This window comes from Buteo buteo, chromosome 9 (assembly GCF_964188355.1).
Source record: "Buteo buteo chromosome 9, bButBut1.hap1.1, whole genome shotgun sequence".
Lineage (NCBI taxonomy): Eukaryota > Metazoa > Chordata > Aves > Accipitriformes > Accipitridae > Buteo > Buteo buteo.
The window spans coordinates 41,565,510-41,587,005 of record NC_134179.1 but is presented as its reverse complement, the minus strand read 5'-3'; the positions used below and the strand labels follow the sequence as shown (position 1 = coordinate 41,587,005).

The window sequence follows — 21,496 nt, the reverse complement described above, 5'->3', positions numbered from 1 at the left end:
ATAGTGTTATGTTTTGGGTTTAGTATGAGAATAATGTTGATAACGCACTGATGTTTTCAGTTGTTGCTAAGTAGTGTTTACACTCAGTCAAGGATTTTTCAGCTTCTCATGCCCAGCCAGCAAGAAGGCTGGAGGGGCACAAGGAGTTGGGAGGGGACACGGCCAGGACAGCTGACCCAAACTGGCCAAACGGATATTCCATACCATGTGATATCATGCCCAGTATATAAAATGGGGGCAGTTCGCCCGGGGGGGGTGCAGATCGCTGCTCAGGAACTAACTGGGTGTCAGTCAGTGAGTGGTAAGCAATTGCATTGTGCATTACTTGTTTTGTATATTCCAATCTTTTTATTATTATTGTCATTTTATTATCATTATTATTTATTTCCTTTCTGTCCTGTTAAACTGTTCTTATCTCAACCCATGAGTTTTACTTTTTTCCCCCGATTCTCTCCCCCATCCCGCTGGGTAGAGGGGAAGCGAGTGAGCTGCTGGATGGTGCTTACCTGCTGGCTGGGGTTAAACCACGACACATCCCCATGCGGAGGGATGCCCCAGGCAGCCCTGCCCCTACCCCTGCTCACTGGATCTGATATCCACAGACGCAGCCCCAACCCCACACCAAGGGGCTGTAGCATTTTTAGGCCATCCCGTGATCGGCCGTGGGGTCCCCCACACCACAGCAGGGCTGAGAGCTGCGGGAAGACCCCATCCCCCTTGGGGTGCCCATTTTCACTTGCGACTTCAGCTGAAGATCTGCAAAACTTCTACTTTATTACTCCTAATTGAATGCCAGAAGATAAAAAGTCTCCTTCGCATCCCGTCTGTGGGATGGCATGGGCATCACTTTCCCCATCACAGCACGTCCTCCACCCCTTCTTGCTCCCAAAAAATGGACCCAAAACAGCAAGACGCAGGGATGCTCCGCAGTCCGGCCCCGGTCCAGTACCCAACACATTTGGTGGGGACAGGAGCACCCCACAGCACCATACATTTTCTGCAAGCAGCTTGCTGGGAGAAAGGAGGTAGAGGTCCGCTCTCGTCCTGGTCCCTGCCTGGGCAGCCAGACTGGTTGAACTGGGCACAGGCAGGCATCCTGCCACCCCAGGGCTTGCTGGGGCAGGTCACTGGGGGACGGGGCTGAGCGCTTGTGTCTTGCCTGGCCAAAAAGCAGTGGTGGCAAAGAGGGAAGGGGGGACGCGTCTGCCTCGTCAAGAGGGTCAGTGGCTGCAAGATTCTGGTGGTGGAAATGGAGCAGCAAGGCGGGAGAGGGGAAAAAGGGAGAAAAAAAGGATGCAAAAAGCAAGAAAACGGAGTGGGTCAGCTTCAGCTGAGGGTCTCAGAGCCAGAGCTGGGGGGAAAGGAAAAGAGAGGGGCCGAGCCAAGGCCCAGAGGGGCAGCAAACCTCATCCCACCTCAGGTGGCCTCTACCTGACCAGGTAGGAGCAAAGCCCCCAGAGCCGAGCGGTTGCACTCAAGGCTGCAAGGGCTGGGGGACTACCCGAGGCAGAGGGGACAGGGACCGTGCCAGGTCCCGGGTCGTGCCATCCAGCTCCAGGCCGTGCCCCCGGTCAGGGTGGGGGGCAGCAGGGGGCCGAGGTCCATGGGTGCGCTGGTGGCGGGTGAGGTGCGAACGGCGGCTGAAGCACTTGGCGCAGAGCGGGCAGCAGTAGGGCCGCTCGCCGGTGTGCAGGCGCTGGTGGATGACCAGCTCGGAGCGTTGGGTGAAGGCTTTGCCGCAGCTGGAGCAGGGAAAGGGACGTTGGCCCAGGTGGGCTCGGCGATGCTTGGCCAGGTTGGAGCTGACGCTGAAGCGTCGCCCGCACTCAGGGCAGCCGTAGGGCCGCTCGCCCGTGTGCCGGCGCTGATGGATGGTAAGGTCAGAGCGCTGCAGGAATCGCTTGCCGCAGTCCCCGCACTGGTGCGGCCGCTCGCCCGAGTGGATGCGCCGGTGCTTGCTGAGGGCCGAGCGCTGCGTGAAGCCTTTGCCGCACTCGGCACACAGGTAACACTGGCGGCTCCCGGCCGGCAGAGGGGAAACCACAGCCACTGGGCTGCTTGTCCAGCCCACGGGTACCTCGGCCGGGCGGCCCCGGCGGCTGCCACGCCGTCTGCAAGCCACACGGGAGCCCTGGGGCCGGATGCCTTTGGTGGTCACTGGGGTACGCTGGTGCCTGGCCAGCCCGGCGCCGAGGCGGACGCGGCGCCTGTGGGCTGGGCACTCGCAGGGGGTTCTGTGCTGGGGGAGGACGGGGGATGCCGGCCCTGTACACCTCCCAGAAGACAGGCACTTGCACGGGCTCCCCACAGGCCAGGGCTGGAGGGCCAGCTCTGCCCATGGCAGGAGACATTTGGCAGCCTCCACACCAAGCAAGGGGGTCCGTGGCGAGGCTGAGAGCTCTTCACCGTCCGCGCAACCATGGAGCATCTCCTCCAGCGCTCCACCAGCTTTTGGGGGGGCATCGCCCTGCCCACTGCAGTCCTCCTTGCACCCAGACCGGGGACCTTGGTCTGGCTCCTCCGACCGAGGTTTCAGGGGGGCTGGGGTATCTCTGGCTGTCCTGACGGCTTCCCCACAAGCCGATGTACTGGGGGGGCCTGTTGAGGGGCTCTCCTGTGCCCCATCAGGGCCTTGCTGGCATGCCTGGGCTGCGTCCTGCTCCGAGCTCTGGGGGACGCTCCCCACAGTCACCCCTGAGAAGATGCCCCATGCACCCGCTGTCACTGCATTGCCATCCCAAGGATGCATCTCTTCCGTCACCATCTCAGTCCCACTGCCCGCTGGAACAGAGAGAGAGGAACACACTGCTTAGGGGGAAGGAGGGCCGAGAGGAAACCCGCAGCAGTCTGCTGCCATGCCGGCTGCTCCGGGGCATCTCTGCTCTGCCAGCTCTTACCTCTGCCTCTGGGGCCCTTCACAGCCCTCCGGCACCGCTGGACTCTCCCTTCCTGCTTCTGCTCCTCCATCAGCTCCTGCAGCATCTTCTCCACCTGGCTCCGGCCGATGGTTTGCAGGACGGCCTTCAGCTGCTTCCGAAAATCGGGCAAAGACAGCCCCAGGCACGAGGGGGTTGTTGCCAGACCATGCGGCAGCTCCGGCTGCCCCTGGGGAGGCTCTAGGTCTGCATCTGCAAAGCATCAGAGGAGATGACGCTAGGAAAGCGATGCTAACACAGAGCTCCTGCTGCTCCTCAGGTGGGTCACCCCTCCACGGGGCTGTCACCTCCCTGTCCCCAGCCACCGGCAGCTCTGAGACGGCCAGGCTCAGAGCACGCCAGTGACAACAGGACCGTGGTACGGGAACAAAACGCCACGTGACAGCAAACAAAGAAAGATTTTTCCTGGCTCATCCCCACCACGAGCGCCAGGAGCTGCAGAGGCAGCTCAGGACAGGGCAGAGGCTGTCGTTCCCCAGGCATGGTATAACACATCTCTGCTAGGCAGAACAGAGACAAGTTTTGGCAGAGATTTATTAACTTGCCCCAGCTCTGTACGGGAGCCTGCGGTCTTTAAGACACCCGGGCCTGCTTTGGGCTGTGAAAATGGTAGTGCTGTCCTCTGAAATGCCCACGAGAGGCTGAGAACAGGCACAAAACGGGGATAATAACTGCCATCGCGTCCCTTCTGCCAGCTAACTCACCACGCAGCAAACTTTGGCGCCTGGGGGGCTCAGCCAGGGCAGCTATCCGAGGCCAGCTGATGGCGATCTCTTCCGCTAGCAGAAAACAGAGCAGGGATTAGGAACACGCACAGAAATTACAAAGGTTTCTCCTCCCCAGCTACAACCCCGTGAAAGGAAGCAGGACAGCAAAAATAAAACCTCCACAGAAGCCTCCTCCTCTGCTTCAGTGCGAGATCAGCCCCCGCCTCGAGCCAGCAGCGGTCCCCGCAAAACCCCGAGACGATCCCCAGCTACAGGTACATTTCTCTGAGCATCTCGTCCTGGCTCCCCAGAGGTGACGCCTACCCGTGACACTGTGGAAGGGACAAATGACACATGCTGAGGCCGGCCCCGGCCGGCTCTCCTGGGTAGAAGGGAGCTGGGACACGGTCGCGGTGGCTGAGCTGACCTGTCCCTGCAGGACTGAGGGTCGCAGGGACAAGGAGGGGGATTTACACCCCAGCCCAGCCCGAAATCCCGAGAAGGGATGTCAGGGTCACCGCCGCGGTCCGAAAGCGCAGAGGCACAACGGGGCCTTTTGCTCGAGGAGCTCCAGCCGGACAAGGCAGGGCTGAGGGGGCCAAAGCCCGGCCGGTGCCAGCGCTGCAGGGTCCTTACCCAGGGAGATGACCGACTCGTAGCCGTCCTGCATCGCGCCGTGGGGCTCTCGGGACCCCGCTCCGGGCCTCCCTGGCGCCTGCGAGGGAAGGGATTGCCGTTCACACCGGTGCTGCTCCACCCTGCCCCGCACCGGGCCCTGCCCCACGCTAAACCCTGCTCCAGCCCGGCCCCAGCCCGGCTCGCCGAGGGCCGAGCTGCGGGCAAGGGACAGGCGGGCCCGGCACCGCGCCGGGAGTCTCCCCTCCCCGAGCGCGGCGCATCACGGCGGCGCCGGGCCCAACCGCTCCCGCGCCGGCCCCGCTCGTCCCCACCGGCCGCTGCCGCACCTGGCGGCCCCGGCGGGGCGGAGCGGGCCGGGCCGGGCCGGGGTCTCCCGGGGTCCCCCGGGGTCTCTCCCGCCGCCGCCCCCAGGAAACGCCGGCGGCGCCGGGCGGAGCGGGCTGCCGCGCCGGGCCCGGCCCTGCGGCGCCCCCTAGCGGCCGCGCCGCGGAACCGGCGCTTGCCCCGGCGGGGCTCCCCCGGGTCCTGCCGCCCACCCGCCGCCCACCCGCCTCGGGTGCGCTCGCTTGCACACGCGTGTGCCGGCCCCTTCCCCCGCGCCAACACGGCCCCGCCGCCCAGGCCCTCGCCCCCGCACACGCGTGCACCTGGCACACGTTTCCCTCGCGAACGTGCGTGCCGGGGCACCCGGGTGCCCGTGCGGGTGTGCGCCTGCACACTCCGCGTCCGCGCACGCAGGGGCTGCTCGCGCGCGGGGCCTCCGCGCGTGCAAGCGCGGGCGCGCGCGCCCGCTCACACGAACACACCCACCCACGTCCGCCCGCCCGCGCGCCTTCAGCCCACGCACACCTGCACAGACACGCGGATGTTCCCCCACCCCCCCCCCCCCGTGCCTGCACACCCAAGGCGAACGCAGCCACCCTCCAACCCACGCCCGCGCACACCCACGCACACCCACACCCACACACGTGCGCTCCGCCTCGGGGAGGCGGGGCCCTGCCCGGAGTGGGGGGCGGAGCCTTTGCGCGGAGGGGGCGGGGGCTGTACCCCGGGGGGGGCGGGGGCACGGCGCGGCGGGGGGTGGGGTGGGTGGGTGGAGCGTTCCGGGGGGAGGGGCCAGCGGGCGCCGCGCGCTGACTCCGTCTCCGGGCGCCGCCGCCGCTTCCGAGTAAACACCGCGGGCGGGGGCCGCCCCCCCCTCCTTGCCCCCCCCCCCCCCCCCGCCCGCTATGGCCGGTCGCGGCGCCTTCCCGCTCAGCCCGCTGCCCCCCGCCGCCGCCCCGCCGCCCCCGGGGCCCGGTGCCGCCATCCTACGGGGCCCCAGCCCGGCTCCGGCCGCTGCCGCCGCCCCGGGCTACCGCCCCATGGGCCCGGCCGCCGCGCAGTACCAGGTGAGGCGGCCTCGGGATGAGGGGGGTGGAAGGCGGTGGGTGTGAGGGGAGGGTGGTGGGGGGGGGTGGCGGAGCATCCCCCTCAGGGCCCAGCCGCCCAGGGGTGGAGGGCGCTGGGTCGGTCGTTGGGGCCTTCCCTGCGGCGCAGGGCCCGCGGCGGGCCGGGGTAACGGCTGCCGGGCCTCCGCCGGCTCCCGAAATCACCCCGGGGTGTCCCTCAGCCGGGAGGCCAGCTTCCAGCGGTACCCCCTCGCCTTAAATCCCCGGTAACGTTCTTTTCCAGGCGTTTGTAGTTAGGATACCTCCACGCGCTCCCTCTTCCCGTGCTCTCGCTTTCCACCCTCAAAAAAAAAAACCCCAAAAAACCCGGTAAAAGTTACAGCAGCGTCGCCGAGCTCGTCCCCTCCGCCGCAGCGATCGATGGTCGGTGACCGTCCTGACCCCGGGATCCGGTGAGACCCCGACGGGGACCGGAGCGGAGGAAGCGTGAGTCCCTCACGGCCAAGGCCCTGCGCCCGGCTCCGGCTCCGCAGCCATTTCCCAGCGCACGGAGCTGCCTTGAAACCTGTTTATCTGCGTCTTTGGCAAAGGTGGAGGTAACCGTTTGGCGTTGCGGGTGCGTATCTTCAAGAAGAATCTGGGGAGATGGTTGAGTGGCGGGTGAGGAGAACAGGCGCGTGCTGATGTTGGGGGAAAAGTAAGTGTGAACAGGGAGCACCCCTCAAAAAGCAAAAGAAATCACTCGTTTTCCAGCCTGAACATCTCTTATAAGAAGTATATTCTGATGGATGCTTAAGTTTCCTCCTCCCCCTTGCACACACGGTGTGTTGGTTTGCTCTTATGCACAGGGTGATTATTTTGGTTATTAGGTTTCTGGTGTAAAGCACAGTCTTGCAGGCAGGCTTGAAATGGAGGAGCCCGGTTGTGCAACACGTTCTCATCCACTGCTGATTGCCTCCTCCAGAGCTGCCGCCTTATTTGCATGAATTAAAACTTAAGAAATAAATCAAGCTGAGGGAATTTCCAGTTTGTAAGCTTCACTAATACAAGACGAGAAACAACTTCCCCCAGTAGCCTTAAAACCACCAAAAACCCTGGCGCTGAAAACTGAGATGGCGCAGCAAGGCCAGTCTGAGCATGAATCGATGGTAACTCGACTCGGAGGTGTTTTGGGCCGAGCCGGCGCTCAGGCGTTTGCCCTGACCTTCTGTGCAGCAGGTTGCAAAATCCAGCCGGGGAGCCGGAGCCTGACGGGAGCAGCCGGGAGCTGCTCACCGCTGCGGGCAAACAGGCTAACATATGCTTACTTTTTCCCCCTGTTGCTGGCCGTAATACCGTGATGGTAGCAGGTGTTGGGAGCACACGGCCAGCATAGGGTGATGTACACCGAGTGTATGTCACCACGGTATCTGGCATTGGCAAGCCAGTGCAGGAGTTGGCTGGGTCAGCGGGGCCGGTCGAGCCCTGGGGCTGGTGGCGAGTGCTGTGCCTCACGTCTGGCCGCAAGCTGCATCTGGCTGGCAGCTTGCTGGCAGGGCTGCCTGTGTGTGGGAGGGGAGAGCGGGTATGATCCAGAGGGTCTGCCCTTTGTTTTGCAATTCCCAGGCTGGGGAAAGCAGCCCCTCCCCTCTCAGCGGCCATCCCTGCTGTACCCGGAGGACTTCTCTGCTGTGTTATGCCCTGGTTTAATGAAGAACTTCATTATTTGGGCACTAGGAGACACAACAGGCCTTATCCACGCCAACGAGTGCTTAGGGGCTCTTTAATCACTGGATTATTAAACATATGCTCATCCTTTTGACATCCTTCCACGCCTGCTGGTTATTTACTGGCAGCTCAAGCAGGGAATTGAAGAGGATGACTCCCTTTGGGAGTTCCACTTGGGACCCTTTGGGGAGCTGATGTTTCCAGAGCAGCCAGGTGCCAATGCTGTGCCTAGAGCAGGAAGGTGTGGGATTTTTCCAGGAGGAGGTTGATCAGCTGAGCTGTCAGGCTGCTTGGTGGTGAGTCTGCAGGCAGAGCCCCTGTCCCAGTGCCTGTCCCTGTGCTGGTGGCGGCACGTCTGCCACGGTTGAGTCCCAGCCCCTAGCATCCAGGTTGTGCTGGCTAGTGTAAATTCAGTGAAAAGGAGCCTTTCTTCTGTTTATTCAGGTGCTAGTTTCAGGCTTAGGACAGTTTTTTCTCATGTTATCAGATTGACACTGTGGCAGGGAGGAGGCTTGGCTCTGTGTGGTGGAGGTGGGACTGTGCAAAGTAGTGCTCTGGCCTCAGTTACCCCATGCTGATGCTTCGCTGGTGCACAGATGTGGTAAAAAGCAGCATTCATTAGGTGTCCCATTAAAAGGGTTTCGTTGGCACTTGCTGGCAAGAAAGAGCCTGGTTTCTGTGGGACAGGAGAGCTGCTGCAGTCCAAGCAAATCCTAACCCTCGATGCAGCTGCAGCTTCGTGATCCTGTCCTTGGGCAGGCGGCAGTGTGAAGGAAAGCAGAGTTGTGCTTCATGGAGAAACTCATGCAGGCAGCTGGGATGGAGGAACCAGAGAAGTGTGGGTTGCTGGTGTGGAGCCAGGTGAAAGATGGGGTGGCCTGGATGTGTTGGAGAGGGTGTAGTGCAGTGCGGGAGAGATCCACCCAATCTTCTTGGGAGCAGAGGAAAACAGTGTTCCTGCTCATCGGGTAATTGGATTTGGCTTGAAAGGGGCCTGGGGACAACAGCCAGGGTTGGAGCTGTACCAGAAAGCTGCCCAGTAAGCTGTGATGCTGCTTGGGCTGGGTGACCCCACCCTTCCCAAGGGAGATGGTTTCCCAGGCAGGTTTCATCATAGACTGAGCCTCGAGTTAAATTAAGTGATGATACAAAGCAGATGAACGCTGTCTTCTTGGTGCAAGAGGGAGGAAGGCAACAGCGGAGACCACAGGACCCTTTGTTTTTCCTGGGGAAATGTGACAGAGAAGTTCTAAGTGGACAACATCTCCAGAACTTGCTGTTGAAGGCCCTCACTCCATCTTCCTCCATGGGACCTTCTTGGGAGCTCTCGGAGCCATTCCCTGGGCAGTTTAGCATGGCAGCAGTACCAAAGGCAGCGTTTTATGCCAGGCACTATCTTTGGTCTTCCCGTGTGTGCCTCCATGCTGTGTTAGCAGCTGCCAGAGTTTCTCTTTCAAGCGGGAACCCAACACCTTTGTTCCTTGTTCCTACTTGCATCAACACCCATGTTATGATTTGAAGCCCTGTGACCTTTTCTTTCTCTGACCTGTAACATCTGCGGCTTCAGATGTGAGGCCGCAGACAGCCGGGTTTGTCTGGACCCAGACATCTCCGCTAGTGCTTGAAACGTTGCCAGCACGTGTCCTAAATTTCCTCGGTGTCTTTCCCTGTTGCTTTGCCCTTCTTTCTTTGATTTAATTCTTCCTCATCTACTGTTTTTAGCTGAGAAGTGATCTGACTCCTGGAACTTCTCCTGTATCAAAATATGGCAGGTCTTCCAAGCGGGACGAGCTGCGTTGGGGCAGTTTGGGGGCTTGCTGGGGGTAAGGTGCTGCGTGAGAGCTTGCAGCGTGCAATGGCATCTAGATAACACCACCTCCTGGATGAAGATCTCCACCAGCGTGAACCCAGGCTCTTCCTGGCACCCTCCCAAGAGAAATTTGCTTACAGATAAGAGCGAACAAAGAGAGGAAGAGAACCATTTTGAGGTGTGCTGGGGAGGGCTCGGTTGGTCCCGATCCATGCGAAGCCCTGAGCTGAGCCATGGCTTTAGGCAGCCAGTCTGTCCTTGAGACCAGCTTGGCGTGGAGCTCAAATCCTGTTTGAACAGTGTTTGCTTCTGCGTCTGTCCTAATGGGAAGCACTGCCATCCGGGCATGCGGGGGGGAACTTGCAGGAAGAGCTATTGTTGCCTGGCATCTGTCCAGGGCTCTGCTCCCAAAGCCCCAGGCAAGGATGCATGTGGGCTCTCGCTCGCTGACTGTTAGTATGTACAAAGTTGGATCGCGCCTTTCTGGAGGGAGCAAAACAGGACATGCATCGGGAAGAGCCTTTCCCCCTCATTGGGGAGATGCAGGGAAGAGCTGCAGTCTTGGAAGGAAGATGAAGAGAGGCTCTTGAGCTGTTTTCTGAAATGCTGCTTTTCTTCAAGCTTGCTCTCCAGCCCAGCTTCTTCTTGCAGATCCATCCTGCTGTTTATTGCTCCCCTTGTTTCTCCTTTCTGCTACCAGCCTCCCAATTTCTGGCCTGCCCTTCCTCAAGAAGGGACCTTTGGCAAGCAGGAAGGCTTCTGTCATGCCAGCGAACGTCCGTCGGGAAGCCTTCCAGCCTCCCATTGGATTCAGCTGAAGCTGACTCTCAACAGAGCTCCCCAAAAGCAAGTGGCCTGTGCGTTGACCTGGGATGAACCGCTAAACCGCAGCCAGCCCCATTCGTTCCTTCGGCTTTGGCAGGGAACAGAAACAAGCTGTTTTCTGTCCCGTTTCCAAACGGCTTCGCTCGCTCTCCGCGGGGAGGGCTGGACGAGGTCCAGCTTTTTCCTCGGAGCTGAGCTTGCAAGGTTTGCCCTTTGTCCGCCCCACTGGCAGGGGTGGTGGGGCAGGGAGGGGAGGACAAGGCAGTACCCAGAGGGGATGGGGCAGCAGCACTGCCCTGGGTGAAGGGGGGTGAGCAGAGGGACAGGGGGTGTTAGACAGGAACGAGTTAAGGAAGGTCTCTTTGGTTTGAGCTGGTCTAATAAAATTTCCTGAATTTAAGCCCTCTTGTATCCTGCTAATTTCCAGGGCTTCCGAAAAGGGATGGAGGCAGGCTTCACCCCGCCAGGGCTGTAATGCTGCTTCGTGGCTTAGCCAGAGATTTAAGGCTGTGCCATGCTTGCGTGAGTCGAGTCTTAGGAGCCTGCAGCCTTCGGGTAGGAGGCGAGGGGGCTGAGGCTCCCCTGGACAGGGATGCAGTCACTGGTTGAGCACAAGGCAGAGTCTGGCGCTGCTTTGCTGAGAGGCTTCTCCGTTAGCAATTTGCAAATCTTGAGGGGAAACTGAGGGGGAAAAAAACATCTGCGTGGAGAATTCTGCCTTCCCTTTTTTTGCTCGTCCAAGTGATCAAATGCAGGTCCCTGGTGGGCTGGAACTCACTCCCCTGGCAGCTTAGCTGTGGCTGATGGTTCTCAGATGTTTGTGGAGGTGATGTTAAAGTCTTAAGTATGACCGATCCGTTCATCCTTGTGCTGAATCTCTCCCTGCCTCCTCTTGCAACTGAGCAGTCTCTCACCCTCCTAAGAGCAGATGGACAAGCAGGAGAACTTGCACAAGGTGCTATCGCTGATGTGGAGCTGTCAAAGACTCTCTCAGCCAACTTCAGCCAGCCTCCAAATCTCTCATTTCAAGGAAGATCAGAAATGTGACCCACAGAGGGAGGTAGGAGAGACCTCGGGGCATGGCAGTGGTGAGAATTGCCCTGGCCAAAGGACAGGAGCTGGCCATGGCCCCATCGCCTCTTAGTCCAAGCAAACTGCTGACAGCATTCCCCTGTTGGTGCGTGTGGGGAAGGGGTTGGGTTGTCATACATTGTCACGTAGGTAACCTCCCTGACCTTCAGACCAGTTTTCCTGTGGCACTGATCTCTGTCTTCCATGTGGGCTTGAGAAACACCCGGGGGCAGGGGTTTCCCTGAAAACCATCTGTCTTCGCTGTGCTCCTGGTGGATCTAGGGAGCTGCAGGTGACTGCTTGCAGCCTTGGCACTACGCAGCTTTTCTTGGGGCTCCTGAACTTCTGATTAAAAGTTTCACAGCTTCCTCTCATGGCTTATCTGTTCTCCAGAAGCCATTGCAGGTGAGTCAGCATGGTTATGGGAGCGTGGTCCTCCTGTAGCCACACTGTACTGGCAAACAATATTTACTCAGTACCTGTGTTTTTTAATGTTGCAAAGGGTGTGGATCTTGGTGCTGCCTCTCCTCCCAGCCCTGCCATGGAGGATTTCTTGATAAACCCGGAGAAACTGGGTTCTTGCCTTGTGGTTTTTGGCAAAAGTGGAGGCGCTGCTGGCTGTGGTCGGCTCTTGGCGATGCCGGCGCAGTCCCGCTTGTCACGAGGAGTTGCGCAAATGTGGCTGATCAAAAGGAGAGAAACATCTGGGGGCTGTTAGGAGGAAGAAACAGGCTTGTGCCTTGTAGCAAAGGCAGGTTAGTGAGCTCAGGCTCTGGAAGTGCTGCTTAAAAGGAAGGGTGAGCAAAGTGGAGACAGTATTTGGTTGTGTAACGGGCTCAGCCCATGCTTCGTGTGTGTGTTTTTGAACTTCCACGTGCGGCACTAATCCTGTGGCCTGCTGCTGCTTGACCTCCCAGCTGCAATACGCTTCTCAATGCAGCACTTGGTGTGTTTTCGGGATCTCCCACTTGCAGAGACACCCACGACCTTGGGCTCCAGAGCGGGAGCAACTCAAGCTCTTGGCTTTCTGTTTACCAGCTTTTTGGGAAGGAGGCGAGTGTGTTTTGGCTCCAGCTGCCATCAAAGCAACCCCCCTGCCGCAGCTCTGAGCCTGCCCATAAAACCTGCAGAGGACAGGCCGGCTGCCGGTGGTGATCTTGTGCTGCAAGCCCTCCTGCACCCGGGATTTATGCTGAAATTAATGCCTGTATGCAGATAAGCTCATCAACTTACAGTGTTGCCTTGCTGGGCTCCTTTGGGATAACGAGTTGGCTTTGTTAGCTCTCTTCCATGGCACAGCCATGTGCCCCAGCAGGGCGGTGGGAGGGGAGCTGTGGGGGATGTCCTGGCACATTGAGGAGCCTGCAGCAGGGGAGAAATGTTGCTCTGCTGGCTTGGTGGCTCTCCCAGCCTCACATCTTGGCAGCAGGGAGCTTGAGGATCAAAGGATCCTGGGAGACTGTTGGCTCAGACTGTTGATGAAGCAGGCTGGAGCACGTAGGGGCAACTGGCAGGTTGTGGGGTGCTGTCACCAATTGTCAAGGGCTCCAGGAGGGATGTGTGGGGTGTAGACCTGGTGGCACCTGTGAGCCAGCAGTGTGGGTGCTGGCTTGCCAAACTGCTCTGCTCCAGAGCATGCGGAGGGGCTGTGAGTGCTGCCCTGGGTTGGGACCCCTTGGAGGAGTGGCTAGGTATTGCATCATGGCTCATCAATGCCCTTTCTGGGTCCCTGAAGGTGGAAGGATGGGAGCTGGCATGCTGGCAGGGAGTGAGCTCTTGCCTCCATCCCCTGGCGCCCGGGAGCTCATCTTCCTGCCTGCCTGCCAGCCTCATGACCAGTGCCGTTAGGAAGTGGGATTGCCCTGCTCCCCGCCCAGGCATTGCGTCTGCCAGCACTGCTGCTTTCTGGAGAGGAACCCACGGCACAACCCACGCCGCAGTCCTTGATGTCCCCAGGGTGAAGGCTTTGCAGGCAATGACCCTCGTAATGGGACCTTGTGATGCGCCATGTCCGATGTCTCCTGCTGCGTGGTGGTGGCTCAGGGCCACACATGGCTTTGGCTCTGTGCCGGCTGGCAGGCCCGGGCTTCCCCTGCGGTCAGTGGCTTCTGCTTGTCCTGGTTCTACTTTCCTGTCACTCTTCCTGCTGCAAGGAAGGCTGCAGCTCCTGACGTCCTTCCCTTCTCCCTTCCCTGTCCCTCACCTGCACCGCGGAGCAGGGTATGGCCCCAGAAATCTCTCCCAGGGAAAAAGCGAGAGGGCGGATGGCATCCGCTGGTCCCCAGCAAAGGTCAAGCCCTCTCACAGGGCAGTGTTTAATGCACACGTTTTTTCTCTTCTCTTCCCTGCTAGCGCCCCGGGATGCCACCCGGCAGCCGGATGCCCATGGCAGGGCTGCAGGTGGGACCACCTGGAGCTCCCCCCTACGGAGCAGCCTCCCCGATGAGACCCGGCCTGCCGCAGTCGATGATGGACCCCTTCAGGAAGCGCCTGCTGACCCCCCAGGCACAGCCGCCGCTGGCCACCCAGAGGAGAGGGTAAGGGGCCGGCACCCCCCCACTCCAGGATGGACACCCACAGCAGGCTAGAGGCAGGCGGTTTGACCCACTAGGTCCTGGTTGCGCTTCGCCGCAGAAACCCACAGTTCCCTGCTCTGCTGCAGAGGGGCGAGCTGCTTGCCGGCAGGCTCCCCCTCAGCTGGCACTGCTGGCGGTGGGAAACCTGCCAGAGCTCGGGGCTGGGATGTTTTGCGATGACGGGAGGGTGGGGTTGAGGGCAGAGATCACTCAGCTTGCAGCTTCCCTGTGCTCTGATCTCCATGCCAGTAACCGAAAGGCTCCCTGCCTGCACTTGTGCTTGCCAGAGGCCCCAGCACCAGCTCCTCGGGGTCTTTTTCCTTCTCACAGGGGTTTTTGTGCTGGCTCTGGCAGGCACAGAGGTGAGTGGAAATGGGACAGGGGTGGCAGGTTGTAGAGATGCTCCCCAGAGCTGCGGTCTCGGTAGGACTGTTTGTTGGGGCTGGTCTTGTCAAGCCACGGGGCTCTGCCAGCAGCTCCTCACTTGTTTACAACGTTGCTAATCCCTTCACTTCGTTTGTTTTCTCTGAGAGCTTCTTGATTACTGGTGGCTGTTCCTCAGGGCAGGGTCCCCTGGTCTTAATGGATACTCGGGTCCTGTTCCCTGCCCTGGTTGTGTGGCAGGGCCGTCAGCTCAGTTGGCTCCATGATCCCTCCGCAGGGCATCACAGCCTCTGCACAGCGCCTGTGCATCCCTTCAGTGCTCCAGAGCAAGCTGGGGATTAAGGACAAGGGGCAGCTCGCCTCCAGGCAAGGACGTCAGCGGCCAGATAAGGCTGCACCTCCATTCCTAGGGGCTGGCTGCATGGGATCAGCCGTGCTCGGCTGGTTGAGCATCCTTGTTCCCAGCTGGCTGCGGATCAAGGCATCAGGAACTCCCAGTTGCTAATGGAGTAGCCAAACCCTGCAGTGCAGGAAGTATTTAATATGGCAAGAAGAGCTCAAAGAAGCGCTGACACCCATCTTAGCTAGGGCTGCCCTCCCGACATGTCCTCCTGCTCAAGCAGCCGTGGGGCAGCTGGTGTGCCTTGGACACCTCGAGATGGCAGCACGAGCGCCCACGTTAGCTGCCCTGCTGCTTCACATGCTGCCAAGGGAAAGGGACTTCCCTTTGCCTGCTGAACTCTGCCCCGTCTCTTACGTGTGCAGCAGAACGGGAGCAGAGCGTTTCCCCATGTATGCAGGCATTAAGTCTGAATTTAACAGGGCATCAGGGTGGGCTCAGGCTGAGGGCAGGCCAGGAGCCTGCAGCGGTGACAGAGTACTACAAGCTTGGAGAGAGCTAAAATGGCTCTGAGCAAGGCTGCAGCCGTGCTGTAGCTCTAGAAGCCCCTTTGCTTCCTCTACCCATGATGATTTCAGCCCACTGTGACAAGGTTGGTTTGGTTTAAGCTGGTTTTAAGTGAGCTTCTGGAACTGGGCTTTGGTTTGTAGCACTGGGAGAATGGGATGGCCACTTCCAGAGAGAAAACTCAGGAATGCTGTCCTGCAGATGGGAGCATGCCTGCAGCTGCAACTTTGCCTTGCTCCTGCCCTGGAGCACCTTTAACAAGCAGCAGCAAACCAGACGCAGGGACTGGATTTCCTTCCCTTGACTTGCCCACAGGGATATGTTTTCTTACTTATTCGCTTTCCTGCACTGATCCAAGGGCTTGTGCTCTAGGTGCTCTTATAGCCTTTCTTTATTCTCCTCCTGCAAGTCCAAAGTCTCTGTCACACAGAGTAGCCCCAAAAGGGGACCTGCTCCCCCAGACCTGTTCACTGCAGTGGAAGCCTCAACACCTGGCTTAGACTGAGCCATCCACGTGGCACGCAGCTGGCACTGCCACTGAGTCCTCTCCCTGGAGCCTGGATGGGGCCAAAAGAGCCACCAGACTCTTGATGTACAAACAGAGCTCGGTGTTGTCCCTTGAGACTCACTGCTGCCCAAGCATGGGACGTGCAGCAGCTTCCCACCAGGCATGCAGCAAGGTATCTTGTAAAAGCTGCAGCATGATTTTTTTTTTTTCCCTGTCTCTGTGCTTTTTGCAGGGTGAAAAGGAGGAAGATGGCTGACAAGGTCCTGCCGCAGAGGGTGAGTGCTGCCTCAGTACGTGGGGAAGGAGCTGAGCTGCTGGAGGGAGGTGGTGCATCCATGCTGCCTTCCCAGGGCAGCTGGGGCGATGAGGTCCTCATGGGGAGGAGGATCTCACTGGGCCACATCCTGCCTGCCAGTCACTTCTACCTGGTCCCAAACCAACCTGGAAGATTTCTGTCTCATTCTCTGGGTGGTGGGAGAGGTTTGGGGTGTGCACAAGTTGGACAAGCAGGACTTGGGCAAGCAAGAAGCAGCAGTGGCTTGAGGTGGAGACCCCAGGAGGACCCTAAGCCTCTCCTGAGTGTCCCTCTTGACAATCCAGGGTTGTGTTACCTGCCTCTGACACCATGCAGGCTGCTGGACACAGTGACAGGCTCCAAACTGAGGTCTGCATTACAGCTTTGTGATTTAGGGAGAGCTTTGCAGGGCTGTAGTCTTTGTTTGAAATGAGAAGTTGGTGCTGTCGTGCTGGAGTCATCACATGGTGACTCCTTACCGCGTCAGCCCAGCACCAGTAGTGCTGCTGGGGTGGGTGTGGGGGATGCAGCCCCATCCCAGCATGCAAGGGACTGATCATTTCTGTTTGACAGATCCGGGAACTGGTCCCAGAATCCCAGGCCTACATGGACCTCCTCGCCTTTGAGCGCAAGCTGGACCAAACCATTGCTCGGAAGAGGATGGAGATTCAGGAAGCCATTAAGAAACCACTGACGGTGCGTGGCAGTGAGGGCGAGTAGCCAGATGGGGTGGGAGGCTACAAGGTGGGTGCTGCTGTGGGTGCTGGCAGTTACCCTCTCACTCCAAGCATCCCTCCCTCTCTGTTTTCCTATTTTTAACCCCATGCAACGCTCCAGTCTTGGGGAAGAGTGGCTGGAAAGCTGCCCGGCAGAAAAGGACCTGGGGGTGCTGGTCAACAGCCAGCTGAATGTGAGCTGGCAGCGTGCCCAGGTGGCCAAGAAGGCCAATAGCACCCTGGCTTGTATCAGAAATCCAGGCTGCTCAGGGAGGTGGTTGAGTTGCCATCCCTGGAGGTATTTAAAAGATGTGTAGATGTGGTGCTTAGGGACATGGTTTAGTGGTGGACTTGGCAGTGCTAGGTTAATGGTTGTACTAGATGATGTTAAAGGTCCTTTCCAACCTAAACAATTCTATGATTCTATTCCACAGCAAAAGCGGAAGCTGAGGATTTACATCTCCAACACTTTCACCCCAGCCAAAGAAGAAGGGGAGGGTGGTGAGCGCGTGGCCTCCTGGGAGCTACGAGTGGAGGGCAAACTGCTGGAGGACGTAAGAATACAGGCAGGGATGAAGTGGTGGGAGGAGTACTGGTGCTCTGTGCTGAGAGCTTGGCTGGAGTGGATACGGCCCTCTGCTTGCTGGGTGCTGGAGACAGTGTTTGGGCTGGGGCCCTCCGTGGCTGGCAGTGTCAGGCCAAGTCTCCCCCGCTCTGTTTTGCAGCCGAGCAAGCAGAAGAGGAAGTTCTCCTCCTTTTTCAAGAGCCTCGTCATCGAGCTGGACAAAGAGCTGTACGGGCCAGACAACCATCTGGTGGAGGTGAGATGGGAGGCTCCCGGCCACGCTGTGGGCCTGCTGCTTACCCTGTGGGTGCTCAGCTCCGCAGCCCAGCGTCTGTCCCCGCTATGAGAGGAGGTTGAGCAAGGTTGCTTTTGGGTGCCGGGAAGTGGTGCCAAGCCTTCCTTGGAGGGCTACACTACCGTGCTTTCCAGGCTCAAGTTTACGGCTGCGTTTTCTTCCCTGGTACTGGCTGGTGGCCAGTGTGATGGCTCCTGGCAGCAACTGCTACCTGCTCAGCTCTTAACCCCCTCACACCCACAGATACGCAGCTAGAGCCGAGAGGTGTGGGGCTGCAGCGAGGACATGGCTCTGAGAGGCAGCTTGGGCAGCCCTGGGACCCACAGATTTGCAAAAGTGAGCCCAACACAGGTGATGATGCCACAGAAAGGCTCATCTGTACATCCCAAGGCCAGATGGGAAGAAGGGTCTGCACTGTTGCCTCTCAGCCCGCTGCCTAGCTGGAAGGTCCTCGGGGAGATTAAGCACTGCCTGTGAGTGGGATCAGAGCCTTTTTGGGTGCTCCTGCCTGGAGGAGACTTTCCCTGCACGCCACTCACGCTTTTCCCACAAGGGAACACTTATTTCTGTGGTGGTGCCTCCTGTGGCGGGGGTGAATCCTGTTCACGTGCAGGGTGGTTTGTGAGCAGCTCTGATACGCATTCCCTGCAGTGGCTGAGGCAGGATTGATCCCGCTCTGACTCCAGGAGCTGTTTGAGCCCTTGAAGTCGAGTGCTCAGGGCTGTATCTCCCCCAGCCCATCCAAAGTCCCATCCGCCTCTGGGCTGGAGCACATCAAGCTGTATCTGTTGGACTGGGTAGGCTCTTGGCTGAAACCCACTGGGGTCAGACTCCCAGGAACTGACAGGTCTGCCTCTGCTAGACCCCTGCACAGAGCCCAAGCACCAGCTCTCTCTGTTCCTGGCTGCAGACACAAAGCCTGTTTAGTGGGTGGCTTCTCATGGTCCTGGAGTTGACCAGTGTCCCCTTGGTATCTCGTAGTGGCACCGGCTGCCCACAACCCAGGAGACCGATGGCTTCCAAGTGAAGCGGCCTGGTGATGTTAATGTGAAATGCACTCTGCTGCTCATGCTGGATCACCAGGTAGGGGCCCTGGGGCTGCGTGGGTGCTGGCTGTGCCCTGCTGCTCTTCCTTCAGCACGGCTCGTCTGTATGGGGCAGTCCAAGGGAGGGCAAATGGGCCTGGGCTGGGGCAGGGCCTTGTATGAGGCTGTTGGGGCACTGTGGGGATAGAAAGGAGCACAGAGAGCTGCAGGCATGGACCCCGCAGCCTGTGGTGATACAAGGGCTGTGTGGGGCACTGTGCTCACAGGAGGGGCCCTTCCAAGTGCCAGACAGACCTCCTTTATCTTGTGTGTCCCTGCAGCCACCACAGTACAAACTGGACCCTCGCCTGGCTCGCCTGCTCGGGGTGCACACTCAGACCCGTGCCAGCATCATGCAGGCGCTCTGGCTCTACATCAAGCACAACAAGCTGCAGGACAGTCACGAGAAGGAATACATCAACTGCAACCGCTACTTCCGCCAGGTCAGCCCTCACCCCGTAGCACCAGCATGCTTTGCTGGGAGAAGAGCACCCTTCCCACCCCCAGTAAGGCCAGAAGAAGCATCTTTTCTGGCTTGCAATAGACATTCCAGACTGCCCAGTCTCAATTTATGCCCCTTCCCCAGGCTCTGGCTTGCATCCGTCAGCCTGCCATGCCCAAACCAGGGCTGGGTGATTCACCCCCTCCTGCCTGGCCCTTTCTGTGACGGGTGGAAGGAGGCCCTGCCATGGACAGCAAACGCTCTGCTTTGCCCCTCCAGATCTTTAACTGTGTCCGCATGCGCTTCTCTGAGATCCCCATGAAGCTGGCGGGGCTCCTGCAGCACCCAGATCCCATCATCATCAACCACACCATCAGGTAGGGATGGAGAGTGTGCTGGGGAGCATTCCCCGGGGCTGCTGGGCTCTGTGGGGTGGAGGGGCAGGAAAAGAGGACAGTACCTGCAGGAGCTACGAGGTCTCCAGCCCAAAGCAGCAGCGAGCACAACTCGCTTGGCAGGGGGAGAATGAGTCAAATTTGGGAGTTTCTTGGGGCAGTCAGTGGGGTACTTGTTTTGCTGTCAGGAGTCAATCCATCCCTCCAGCTGAGGAAATCCCCTCCCTAACACCCTCTTTCCTCCCAGTGTGGACCCCAATGACCAGAAGAAGACAGCCTGCTATGACATCGATGTGGAGGTAGATGATCCCCTGAAAGCTCAGATGAGCAACTTCCTGGCTTCCACCACCAACCAGCAGGAGATCGCCTCCCTGGATGCCAAGGTGCGGGGACCACTATGAGGGGGTAGCCCTGCCCGGCAGCAGGGTGGCACTTCAAGGCTGCACTGCAGAGCTGGGGGGAGCTTGGTGGTAGCCATGTCCTGTTCTAGGGGGACAGGACAGCTCCCTTTCGCCCCTTGTCATCTCACTCTCACCTGTTGTCATCTCCCTAGATTCATGAGACCATTGAATCCATCAACCAGCTGAAGACACAGCGTGATTTCATGCTGAGTTTCAGCAACAACCCACAGGATTTCATCCAGGAATGGATCAAATCCCAGAGAAGGGACCTCAAGGTAAAACCCTGGGGTGGCTGGGCAGAGTGAGGGGCTGAGGGGGGGTCTGGCCCTGGCGCTTACCCATGTCACCCCCACCTCGTTTTGCTCAGATCATAACAGATGTGATCGGGAACCCCGAGGAGGAGCGGCGAGCCGAGTTCTACCAGCAGCCCTGGGCACAGGAAGCTGTGGGCAGACACATCTTCGCCAAGGTGGGCTCCATGCTGTGCCCGTGGGGTGCTGCAGCGGGTTGGGATGGCAGCAGAGGGGCCCTTGGGGCAGCCCTTCTCCCTGCCTGACTGCCCTCATCTCCTCCAGGTCCAGCAGCGTCGGCAGGAACTGGAACAAGTGCTCGGGATCCGCCTCACCTAAGGGGCTGGCAGGGGCTCAGGAGCTCCTTCTCCTCTCCCTGCTGCCTGAGCCTGACGGTACTTCTTACTGGAATCAAATACAGCACTTGCACAAACCCTACGTGCCTGGAGGGATTCGGAGCCACTCGCACCTCTGGGCTCCCCTCGGCCAGGAAGCTCTAGCCACAGGCAGAGCACAGCGGAGGGTCCCCCGGTTCCCCCCAAAGTCCCGCTGCAGCCCTTCTGCTGCATTAACGCATCCTGCTTTTGCATTGTGCCGTTTGCCTCTTCCCCGTAGCACTGACTGCAGCCCTCCTGCTTGCTCCCCTCCTCTGGCCAAAAGCCCTCCTGGAGTTGCTGCCCAGCAGGGAAAATCTGCCTGTGCTGACCAGGAGCCGCTGCCTGCCCTGCCAGCCCTCCCTGAGCCCAGCCGCTGCGAAGGCAGGCCCGGCCCTGCCCCTCTTCAACCAAAGTTTTGTCATTCCAAATGCCAGCCCCCCCCCCCCCGCTGGTGCCCGACGTTTTGCACTATTTTTGTGAACAGGTTTTATAAAAAAAAGGAAGCGTTTTGTACAGTGGGTTTGTATTTGATTAATATATTGAGTTCCTCTTACTGCACTCATTGCCTCAATCTATGCAGTGGTTCGTGGTGTTCTCAGAGGGCTGGCTTGGCCCAAGCTGTTCTTTTTATACGTAACCAAGTTTTTTAGCATTAAGTTTTTGACAATCAGTTGATTACTCCACCCCCCCCTGCTGTTTTACATAATTAGCGACTCATCTTGTGAGTGATATGAGGTGTCGGGGGGGCAGAGGGGGTAGCTCTGCCCCCGGCAGCCTGTGGGCAGCGGGGTCACTGGGCTCTGAGCACACCCCACCAGTCAGTAGGGCACCAAGAGAACTGGAGATGCTGGGGAGGGAGGGGACCACAGCACTGGGGCTGAGGGGACAGTGCCACCAGCCACCGGACCCGCTGAAGTGCCTTAACCCCGCTGGCCCCCTGCCCGCAGGCTCCTCAGCCCGGCCGGAGCAGCTCTGCCTCCTCCGGGTGGTCACAGGCAGAGGGGAGGGGGAGGGCGTTTACATATTCCCAGGGTGTACGGCTCAGGGGTGCCTGCTCTGCCTCTTGTGTAACCATTTTTTGTCTATTTTGGATATTTTCTAATAAAACCAGTTAGCAGCAGCTCCCTGTGTGTGTGTGCTGGAGTCCTGCAGCCCCCCCCCACCTCCTTTCTCC

General features: G+C 59.2%; 2 protein-coding genes across 3 annotated transcripts; one reads left to right on the top strand and one right to left on the bottom strand.

Annotated features, from left to right (window-relative positions):
- Positions 1–365: 365 nt before the first annotated feature.
- Positions 366–4,788, bottom strand: LOC142035056 (uncharacterized). The gene is made up of 5 exons (XM_075036880.1): positions 4,609–4,788; positions 4,280–4,358; positions 3,641–3,715; positions 2,898–3,128; positions 366–2,781 (listed from the first exon to the last, which is right to left on the bottom strand). The coding sequence occupies exons 2-5, from the start codon at positions 4,311–4,313 to the stop codon at positions 1,475–1,477; spliced, it is 1,647 nt and encodes a 548-aa protein (XP_074892981.1). The 5' UTR covers positions 4,314–4,358; positions 4,609–4,788; the 3' UTR covers positions 366–1,474.
- A 718-nt stretch (positions 4,789–5,506) lies between these two features.
- Positions 5,507–21,442, top strand: SMARCD2 (SWI/SNF related BAF chromatin remodeling complex subunit D2). 2 transcript variants are annotated; one of them, XM_075036231.1, is made up of 13 exons: positions 5,507–5,673; positions 13,439–13,623; positions 15,694–15,736; positions 16,330–16,452; positions 16,907–17,026; positions 17,198–17,293; positions 18,314–18,415; positions 18,699–18,860; positions 19,139–19,236; positions 19,502–19,637; positions 19,808–19,930; positions 20,023–20,124; positions 20,231–21,442. In XM_075036231.1, the coding sequence occupies exons 1-13, from the start codon at positions 5,512–5,514 to the stop codon at positions 20,282–20,284; spliced, it is 1,506 nt and encodes a 501-aa protein (XP_074892332.1). In that variant the 5' UTR covers positions 5,507–5,511; the 3' UTR covers positions 20,285–21,442. The 2 variants fall into 2 exon arrangements, with proteins under 2 accessions (XP_074892332.1, XP_074892333.1); XM_075036232.1 differs by lacking the exon at positions 5,507–5,673 and adding an exon at positions 5,992–6,289.
- The last annotated feature ends 54 nt before the right edge of the window (positions 21,443–21,496 follow it).